The sequence below is a fragment of the Antedon mediterranea genome, chromosome 3 (genome assembly GCF_964355755.1).
Source record: "Antedon mediterranea chromosome 3, ecAntMedi1.1, whole genome shotgun sequence".
Taxonomy (NCBI): domain Eukaryota; kingdom Metazoa; phylum Echinodermata; class Crinoidea; order Comatulida; family Antedonidae; genus Antedon; species Antedon mediterranea.
The window spans coordinates 12,835,291-12,846,495 of NC_092672.1; the positions used below are offsets into that span (position 1 = coordinate 12,835,291).

The 11,205-nt window shown below is 37.8% G+C and overlaps 1 protein-coding gene across 2 annotated transcripts; it reads left to right on the forward strand.

The window, feature by feature from the left end:
- The first annotated feature begins 2,558 nt into the window (after positions 1 to 2,558).
- On the forward strand, positions 2,559 to 9,180 carry LOC140044902 (transmembrane protein 233-like). 2 transcript variants are annotated; one of them, XR_011844499.1, is made up of 2 exons: positions 2,559 to 2,672; positions 8,887 to 9,027. XR_011844499.1 is itself a non-coding variant. In XM_072089598.1 (2 exons), the coding sequence occupies exons 1-2, from the start codon at positions 8,675 to 8,677 to the stop codon at positions 9,034 to 9,036; spliced, it is 270 nt and encodes an 89-aa protein (XP_071945699.1). In that variant the 5' UTR covers positions 8,603 to 8,674; the 3' UTR covers positions 9,037 to 9,180. The 2 variants fall into 2 exon arrangements, 1 of the variants encoding a protein (XP_071945699.1); XM_072089598.1 differs by lacking the exon at positions 2,559 to 2,672 and adding an exon at positions 8,603 to 8,794 and having other exon boundaries at positions 8,887 to 9,180.
- The last annotated feature ends 2,025 nt before the right edge of the window (positions 9,181 to 11,205 follow it).

An 11,205-nucleotide genomic window follows, 5' to 3' on the forward strand; every position in this document is an offset into this window, starting at 1 on the left:
ACAACCACTAGTCATGCTGCTAGTACTAGTAGGCCTAGTAGTAGCAGAAGTAGTAGTAGCATAGCATAAAATAAAATAGCATAGACCAAAGTATTGCGAGTGAACACAGACGACTGTTCAATCGAAATTATGTAAGTTGCATCATGTTACTAAACCCCCTTCTTCTTGGCACCCGAATCGTTTACTATTGTACCGATAGATAGCTTATTAAGTGGCTCCAAGCCTGTACCAATCCAGTTTAAATAATTTTCAATACAATGGTATTTTAACATGTTGTCCATCACATTTTTATTAATTTTGTTGGAGACTTACCTGGCCGTTCAGTAAAACATCATATATTTTTTGTATTACAAGTAAAATTAACATTTTGAACGAGTTTTTATCACTGTGTACATATAATATTATTTCAGAGACAAACCCCATATTATAACAGGGGTCATAGCAACAACAGTACCAGTAGTAAAGCATCTGGAAAAGGTACCATGGTAATTGTTTTATCGCATCAATTTTAATTGTATTTTCTCAATGAGAGTTTAGAAGCTGTCGTGTGTAATGTATTTAGGTCGGTACAGTTATTACGTCATGTTATAGTTGAGTTCGGATAATACTGCCAATCAGGTTTATTGGTGTATATTTTTTATATAAAGTTGAAATGTTAACAGTTTTATTAAACATATAATAAAAAGAATAACGATGTTATGTAATTCCTAACATATCTGTATATTTGATAACCTCCAACAATTAGCCCATGTAACAAAATTTGCTATTTAACCAAAAATAATCAAAAACATGCCTAATAATAATACAAGGAGGTCTTATCTTCTTAATTGACCGAAATGATTATTAATATTAATAAAAGATGGTTTTTATAAGATGTTTTATCCTTTGTTAGGAAGAACATTGACAAGATTTTTAGTATGCCTCATGGAACACAAAATGGAAACTGTTCCTACTGTAGCCCAACGTCGAAAACTGAAAGATAACGGCTATGGCGAGAAGAAAATTGTGTTTCCAGCGGAAGGCAATCAAGACGATTTTTGCAACCTGGTATTTAAGTAAGATAATTTTTCTAATGTTTTCACATCGAAATGTTTTCTGTGGTGATTTTGCCAAAATACTGTTTGTTAAAGAGAAAATAATCAACTATGATGATGATGCTTATGACATTTTGCAAATGAGAACAAAATTCTACATATTTATTTTTAATTTGTTTTTGTAGAACATTTCCGTTGCTTGCAAATTGCGGAGGGTTTGAGATAACAACAGGTGATCGCAAAAAACTGATTGTTGTCCATTACGGGCCATGTAAAGTTCAAGACCTTAGAACATTTGGTTCTGGAAAATTATACATTCGCCCATTGCAGCGGGATATACCGGAGGCAGAAATACCATTAGTGGAAGCCCGAGAAAAATGTTTAAATTGTAGGGCCGACATTTCCATGAAGAACATGAAAGTGCACATCAAATATTGCATGGTAATTACCTGTGAAAGAGAAGAAAGTAGTATTGGTAATCAGTTTCAGTTTTCAGAAACGAGAATTGAAAATCAATTTTCCCGATACGGACTTGCCGGTAATTACCGGTTTTCAGATATTATCAATATTCTCCTTTTTTTATTTGATTTGTATAATACATTTTTAACATAACAAAATGCTTAATTTGAATATTTCTATCATAATTTAGGCTAACAACTTTTTTTTCACTCGACCACGCAATATTACTGTACATTATCTTCTCTTATTGAACAGACTACTGAGGCTAGGCCCTAGGTAGGTCTGTAGCTAGCTACAGATACTGATAGTAATTACTAATTGTAATGATTTCGTATTATTAATAACGTTGACAACCCTCACTAAGAGTGGACGATTCCGAAACAGTTGGATGAAGTGGGTGCGCGTTGAAGGCGATCGCGCACTAAAAAAGTTCTGACGCACTATGAATTAATTTTACTGTTGTTCAAAACAAAATTAATAACGTTGACAACCCTCGCTAAGAGTGGACGATTCCGAAACAGTTGGATGAACACCGCTGCTGGGCGTTGAAGGCGATCGCGCACTAAAAAAGTTCTGACGCACTATGAATTAATTTTACTGTTGTTCAAAACAAATTGTATTGTAATATGATGTGCGCTGAAAGGCGCGCGCGACCTGAACTTATGATATATAGTTTATGCAAAGAAACTACTAGGAGGCCTACCTCTACCTCTACCTGCTGGATATCGAGACATTAATGCTTATGTGCCCCCGTATGTGCCCCTCTTGACTTGACCATCATCTTCTTAGGTTCATATGGGCTGTATTTCTAACGGGCCGCTGGTCTGTCCAGTGCACGATTTTACAGTGCTGCATTAAATTGATTTATGGTTAGGGATTCTATTACGTGTTTGAACTCTCTTTGGTTTATGACAAAAATGGCTTTAGAAGCAAAAGTGTGTGGCGGCAATCACTCCAAAGGAGAGATTGGCTTCCTTTCTGTAGTGTATTGACCACTATAGTATACATCATACTGTAAATAGTTATGCCGCCCTCTGTTGTTCATTAAAGCCATTACTCTACAAAATGGATACCGTAGTATGAGTCATGTGTATGATAGTCTACTGTTAAACAAGGGCTAATACATCACAATTGGCGACGAGAATATAACGGAAAGCGCGTCAATAAGAAGATTAATCTGTGAGTAAGAATATTCAATAGTTAATATTCTACAATCTGCTAAGATGAGTACTATAATTGGTAGACTCGATCCGTATGACGGCGAGGCAGAGGACTGGGCCTCCTATGTGGAAAGGTTAGAGGCATATTTCATGGCAAACGGCGTGGATGACGACAAGCGTGTACCTACGTTACTCAGCTTGATAGGGCCTAAGACTTACGGTCTTCTGAAGAACTTAGTGGCACCTGATTTACCATCAACCAAAACATTTCCGGAACTTGTGGATTCGTTGGAAAGGCATCTGAGTCCTAAACCTCTAGTTATAGCTGAAAGATTCAGGTTTCACAAACGTGAGCAGCATGAAGGTGAAACAATCCAGGCCTATTTAGCGGATTTACGACGCCTTACCAAACACTGAATTTGGAGCACAGCTAAATGACGCCCTGCGGGATCGTCTTGTTTGCGGAATTAGGTTAGGCAGTATACAAAAAAGACTGTTGGCTGAGGCAAAGCTTACATTAGCGAAAGCGCTACAAATGGCAGTTGCTATGGAAACTGCAACGAAGGATGCTTCGCTACTACAACAACAGTTTAAAGAAGAACCACAGAGTACTGTGAACAAGATAAACGTGAAACACTATAATAAGCAGCAATTATGTTATCGCTGCAACTAGGGTGGTCATAAGGCAAACGACTGCCGGTACAAAGAAGTTGAGTGCCATAACTGTAAAAAGAAGGGACATATCAAGGCTGCATGCCGGAGTAAATCAAAACAAACACCACACCAAACTAAGAAGGGTAAGCGAGTGAATGTTGTTGATGAAGAAGACAACCTTCTAGCCATGGTGTATGTTAATAATGTAGACGTTGGGAAATCAGTAAAGATAAAACCAACGATAGATAATATCCCATTGGACATGATAGTGGATACTGGCAGTGCACTCTCGTTGATTTCGACAGAAGATTTTGAGAAATATTTTAGGAATACAGACTTGTTGCCGACCAAAGTTCAACTTAGAACTTATACTGGAGAAGAAGTAAAGACAAAAGGGTATTTGAAGGCCAAAGTAGAATACAACGGACAGAAACACGATGGAAAACTATATGTAGTAGAAAGAGGTGGACCCCCGTTGTTTGGTCGTCAGTGGTTGACACATATCAAGTTAGACTGGGCCAGCATCTTCACAGTGAAGGCTGACCACAACAAAGCTGATGTACCAGCAATACTGAATAAATTTCCAAAACTCTTTAACAAAATTGGAAAGGTGAATGGGGTAAAAGGTAATCTTACCTTACAGGATGGAGCACAACCAGTTTTTATTAAGGCAAGGAATGTACCATATGCACTTCGACCTGCAGTTGAAGCCGAATTAAGGAACCTCGAGAGTCAGGGAATCATCACCCCGATTCAAACTAGTGATTGGGCAACCCCAATAGTGCCTGTACCAAAAAGTAATGGAGATGTTAGGTTGTGTGGAGACTACAAAGTTACAGTAAATCCAAAGTTAAAAGTTGACTGCTACCCTCTTCCAAGAATCGAGGATGTTTTCGCAACCTTAGCGGGTGGACAGAAGTTCACCAAACTAGATTTGAAACAAGCATATTTACATTTAGAGATGGAAGAAGAATCCAGAAACATGCTGACCATAAATACACACAAAGGGCTATTCCAGTTTAATCGACTAGCGTATGGCATTGCATCTGCTCCTGCCATATGGCAGCGGACCATGGAACAAATCCTGAATGGTATTCTGCAGGAATGCGAAAGAGTAGCTTGACAGGGGTAAAACGAATATCTGTGCAACCGACTGCAATTGCTCAAAGAAAACGGATGGCTGTTGGTGGCCGGAAAAGTGACAGGCGGGGGCGGCCTAGTCAATTGGCCCGCATATCCGAACATGGATATTCAGCTCAAAAATCAAAATCATCAAAGCTGCTACCTTCCATACTACCCAAAGGCCGCCGCCGAGCTCAACCCCACAGCCTATCTACATGCGTTATTGCCAACTCGTCTCTTTGAAAAGCACATTAAAGTATTTAAAGATGTATTGTCCCTTTGAATAAATGAAAATGAAAAAAAAAAGATTTTAAGTCTGTATCTCAGTTAAATGATTTTTAAAAAATTTAATTTTTGGTAAAAGTGAATAAATATTATGATACTTCAAAATGGCTTATTTAATTTCAAAATCATTTTTTACCTTTTTTTAAATATTTATTCACAGGGAACAATACATCTTTAATAAACATCTATATCGTTAATACATTCGGTGCTTTTGTAAGAAGTTTAATTACGAACCCGTCGATTCCTGGTGGTTTATATATTTTTGACATTTGACTGCATTTTTTTATTTTATCAAAAGTAAAATCTTTGTTCATGTTGTCTAGATCACGATTATCATGAATATTTTCATTATTAAAATCGTTTAACGGGAAGCGAAATGGCTCAATATGTATAATGTCCGTTGGTTGAAATAAAGCTTTAAAATGGTTGAACCAACCTAATAGATTTCAGAAACTTTGGTTTTCTTAGGCTCTTTCAATTTACTCCGAAATGATTTAATGTTATTTTTATTAGGCCTGAGTGCTTTAATTTAGTAGTTTTTTTTTGACAGTATATAAAAGGATGACGATGACAAAAGTGTATTTTGACCGTGCCAACCCGATGTTGCCGTCATGAAGGCCCTAAAAAGATTACCGCGGCGCGACTTGCTTATCTCATCGCATAAATCATGTTTTCCCACGTGAAATTGAAATTAATGCATAAAACGTACGCGAAACGGAAATAAACATTGAGAGAGGTGAATTCCTCCATGGAAATTAAATTAAATTAATATATTACTCCATGGCGAGAGAAAGTAAAAATACTTCCAAGAAACCCTTCACAAGTTTCCGCTTTTTGGGTTTAGCCGCTCTTATTTATAATTATTTTATCTCAAACATTGTACATAGAAAAGAGCAATAAATGTTACGAAAAAACATTTCAACGATGGCGACACGATAGAAATGCGGGAAATTGTAAGCATCTGTCTGTTGTGCAAGGAGCTAGTCAATTGATGCATTGTTGACGTTCGTAACTTTGACACAATTACCCTCACTGAATAATTATGTCGCCTGTTACGAACATAAAATTAAATTCATACATGCTGTATGAATTTAATTTTATACATAATTTATTAAGTATTCTGCAATAAATGTATTACGTTTTGATAAGTGTTATTTTCCTATGTTTATAGAGATTTTGTTGATGTTCGTAAAACATGTTTATGTGTGTCGTGTCCAGTCTGTTACGAACGTCATTTGGAAGATTGACCCACACCACATGTGCAGAGCGCTAGTCTGTCATCACTGGTCGTTGATAAGGAAGCCCCAGCAGTACAACTAATAATATACACAATAAAACGTCTGGATACAGGTCAAATTTAAAGCTGCGATGACGTGAATCAACAGTCAAAATTGTTGGTGTCTTTGTTACCAACATAATCAACTATTGAATTTTGTATTTATTATACAAAGCTGGGTTTACAAACAACCATATGGTATGTGTAGTGTCGTACAGTTTATAAATGGGTTATTTAGTAAACACATCCTGGAAACGCCAGACTCATGTAGAATACGCATGCGTGCAGGACACGCTGTAGTACCAAACAGCATGTAATAAAAAGATAGAACTGCATTTATAGTGTCTACCGAATCTTTATTAAAGTCATCATAAACAATATTACACTGGCGACGAGTAGGATCAAGTAAAAATGGAATCCACACTGGCAAACTTCCCGAACTTCAAAATATGAAATTCCGGCGACGATGCGCAAGAATTCGAAAAATACGCAGGCCGACTCGAAAATTTTTTCACGGCTATGAACATCCGGGACGACAAGAGAAAGAGAGCACTGTTGCTTCACTATGCAGGTGAGAAGGTATACGAGCAACAACTGGTCGCGTTCGTCGTCTGCGCTGCGTCTCACAGGAGTCGGACGCGTGTACAACGTTCGTTACATTGGAGCGTCTCGGTGTACACGGTGGTGGTGGTGGTGGTGGTGGTGGTGGTGGTGATGATGATGATGATGATGATGATGATGATGATGATGATGATGATGATGATGATGATGATGATGATGATGTAATGAATATCGATTCAGCGCCACCGCCCATACTCGTTCACGTATCACCGCTGTTGTCTGAAGAAACGTTGCGGGTACACAACGTGAGTTTAAACTCGATCGTCGGTGGCTCTGTTGTGTTGAATCGACTGTATGGCTCGATGACAGTGTCTAGATCTACGCTCGTCGAGCGTGTAGAGTGTGTTCGACTGGAACTCATCAGAAACGCCACCAAACTATTGGACTGGGACCGATGGATGTCGTTAGGCTGCTCCAGTACTGTACATGAAGACGACTGTGATTGTACACTAGAATTGATTACCTGTTGTACAGCGTTTTTAGTAGCGATCGTGTCTGTCTACGCAATATGCGCTGGAGCCAGAATGCACGTGCATAACCGCAAAGTGGCTGAAAGTGCTCTGGCCGAAGATCATTCATTTCATCAATCAAAGTGAAAAAAATGTTTGATTCGTTTTGCAAAGCGTCCGCGCGTCAAAGAATGACCGCCGGGATCAAGTCTGTGTAACTGATAGCACATTTCTCGATGCAAAGTTCTAAAGATGCGTTTTAATGTGGCCATATAATGAGAGACGAGAGGCCAAGTATTGTACAAAACCACGACGGATATGATAAGATATCGCCGAATCACGTCCAAGATTAGATTTAGATGAAAGGCAAAGCAGATATCGTCCTGATAACTGACGGAGCAGTCACCGTGCGTCGGTTGCCATACGAGTAGATTCATTGGATAATAGACAAGATAACGAGTGAACGTTATCGAGGAAAACCATCGCATCGGGTTTCGTATATTAATGCCTTGTATATTATAATCATTCATACAAGTCCGATAAAAGTATGACGCGTGAGGGCGCACTTTATTCTATGAAAGGCCATTTTGATTTGTACACATATCTGTAAATATTTTAGTTTATAATTGGGTTTTCTTTATATGTTATGTAATTTATTATACAATTTATTGTAAACTATATTTAAATTATTCATCGGCGGCGACGACGACGACGACGACGCAACATCATCATCGCATTGTGGACTGTAGAGACAGCCGAGTGCCATATAGAAACAAATACGTTTCACGTCGCCATTGATTATGTCAAAAATCGGCACGGGCATCGTCGATACATCGGCGCCGACAAAGTCAGCAACACAGTTTTTATTTCGTGAAGAAACGTTCATAAACACGTTGTCCCTACCGTATTGCTGCATTATTGTTTTCCTATTGTCTTCTCCAAGTACACTCATGACTTGATTTTCAATTGTAGATTCGACAAGTCGCGATGATTCCAGAACACTTGCAACAACCGCGTACTCTTCTTCACCGTCCGTACACATCAATAACATTGACATCTCGTGCATGCGTCCTTTTGCCTTTTGCAAAGATCCGATCATTCGACCGTATGATTGCGTTAGTGTATGTTCAGATCCATCGCAGAAAGCAATTAGTTTACCGAGACTGCCTCGAACATTTATCATCGTGTTTGCCTTTGTTGATTCTTGCGGCGTCGGTGGTGGTGGTGATGGGTGTGGTTGTTGTTCTGATGCTATATCATCTTCTTGTTGGTACTCCATGAAAACTGGTTCGACCGGGTCTTGCAATTCCAACATTGCCGTCTTTAATATGTCGTCGTCTGTTGAATTGAACGCTAATAGGTTTTCTAAAAACATGTCCATATCGCAATGATCCATGATGACTACTGACGAATGCACGGTGAGCGAGTTAACGTATATATAGACCCAAACAGCCAATCAACGTCCAGCTTGAATAAGCGGTATTGACTACCATTTGAAGATGATGCGTTGTTTTTTGTTTTTGTTCACGCTGCTGTTTTTCGTAATGCAATAAGAGTATCGATTAGAGTGTATTTGTGTACGTGTACATTGGAGAGAAAGAGAATGCTTTTGTCATGCAATCTGTTTCCCGTATAGTGGCGAGAAGACCTAACAATTACCTGATTTCAGCTATACTCGTGACTTTATTATGCTGTATTCCATTCGGTATTATAGGAATCGTGTACAGCGTAGATGTAAGTAATCTATTTCCTCTACAACCTCATCCCATCACCACTTTTTTTTTTTTTTTTAATCTATTTTAGTTTATATTCTTTTACTTTTACAGAGTTCGAGAAAGTTCGACTACGGTGACGGTGAGGGTGCAGCCAGATCAGCACGATCGGCAAAGAGATGGTCTATTGCAGGATTGCTGTTTGGAATCATCATCATCGTCGTCGTTTGCATCATAATGGACCTTGAACTCAAGTCTACCTAATCATTCCACTCACCCTCCTTCGTTACAAGACATCATGTGATTCAAGCGAGAGGCAGTTGAAAACATTTGTATTTGATAATACATATATAACAGCGTTGTTGTTGTTGAATGATTATGTTTTTTTTTTTTCAAAAATAAATAATATGTGCATATAAATAATTTTTTCTGTCTTGCATTTTGTATGATCAGGTGTTTTGGTACACGCATTGTAATGTTGTGGTTGTTTTTTTTTTTCTAAAGAATTATCGAACGAATGCTAAATGACCAAGTTTAATGCGTTTACAATAAAATACATGCACTGTCCTTGGTGCGTGGGTATTGAAGAATAGTTTTGTCATAAAATTGTTAAAGATCATTTCATACATCGAATGAATGCAATTGTCTTAAACGGCAAGTTAGATATTATAACGCGCCTATAATGCGCACCTTTGGCAACTGTATCGGTATTGAAAATGTTTTGGCATCGTTTGCCATCGTATAATGAACCTTGGTATTAAGTTCTAAACCAATTTCAACTCACCCTCCTTCGTTAAAAGATTATCATGTGATTGAGAGCGGTAGAGGTAATGAATTACTATTTCCTAATTTTATATACTGTAACATCTAAATGAACATTCTAGAATGTGTTTAGATTTTAAGAAACCGTGTATAATAATTATTATAAAAACATTCCAAAAGTATCTATTATTTTTGTTCTAAAGAATTATCGAACGAATGATTGATGATGACCAAGTTGAATGCGTTTACAATAAGAGATATACACTGTCCTCCTTTGTGCTGGGTGTATTGAAGAATAATTTTCTCATAAAACGGTTAAAGGGTCATTTCATATATCGAACAAATGCAAACGGGTACCAGTTTTCTGTCTCTTTTTTGTTCTAAAGAATTATCGATGACAGATGACCAAGTTGAATGCGTTTACAATAACAGCCACGCACTGTCCTCTTTGGTGCGCGTGTATTGAAGAATAATTTTCTCATAAAACTGTTAAAAGGGTCATTTCATACATCCAATGAATGCAAACGGGTACCAGTTTTCTGTCTCTTTTTTGACAGATGACCAAGTTGAAAGCGTTTACAATAAGAGACATGCATTGTCCATTGGTGCGGGAGTATTGAAGAATGGTTTTGTCATACAACTGTTAAAGGGTCATTTCATACATCGAACCAATGCAATTGTCTTAAACGGCAAGTTAGATAATATATCTCGCCTATAATGCGTGCCTCTGCCACTCGGTATTGAATATGTTTAACCGTCATCATAAAATTTTCCAACATTATACAGTAACATGTACATGGACATTCTAGAATGTGTTTAGATTTTAAGAAACCGTGTATAATAATTATTATAAGAACAATCAGAAACATTCCAAAAGTATGATTAGAAACTGTAATACCAATAGAGTAAGAAGTATCATCTAGAAGGTTACGAACATATCGTATACAAGAAGAGGGAACGGGTAGTGTTCTCTCTCCGTTTGGGTGAACTGAATGCTTGAAAACATTGACTCGCGCTGTTTCCTGAAGTATGCTATCATTAGAAACTGTAATCGAATAGAATAAGAAGTATGATCTGGAAAGTTATAAACATTATTGTATATATACAACACGCGATGAATGCACGGCATGTTATGCCTGTTACTGATTGCGCGACCGTATCAACTCGATCGGTAAAAAGAGATGGTGTATTGCTTCTTCTCGAAGTAAACAATATTTTAAATTGGTTCTCTCGGTATACAACACGCGATGAATGCACGGCATGTTATGCCTCTTATTGATTGCACGACCGTATCAACTCGATCGGTAAAGAGACGGTGTATGTATCTACATGCACATTATAGAATAAGAGTGTGTTTGGATTTAAGAAACCATGTATAATAATTATACAACGCGCGATGAATGCACGGCATGTTATGCATGTTACTGATTGCGCGGCTTACTCAACTTAACATTGACTATAATCGCGAATAAACAATGCATTGTGATATCCGCGCAAGTAATGCTGTGAAAAAAAGAATGTCAAGAATATAGGCTAACCAGATAACTAGGAGATCATTACCGTTTAGCAGATACAATACGGCGCTTCACTTAATCCATCATGATGGTAGACTGGAGGTTGTAATGTGTTTAAATATATACAATCCTTTTTTTTTCCATGATAAAAACTAGA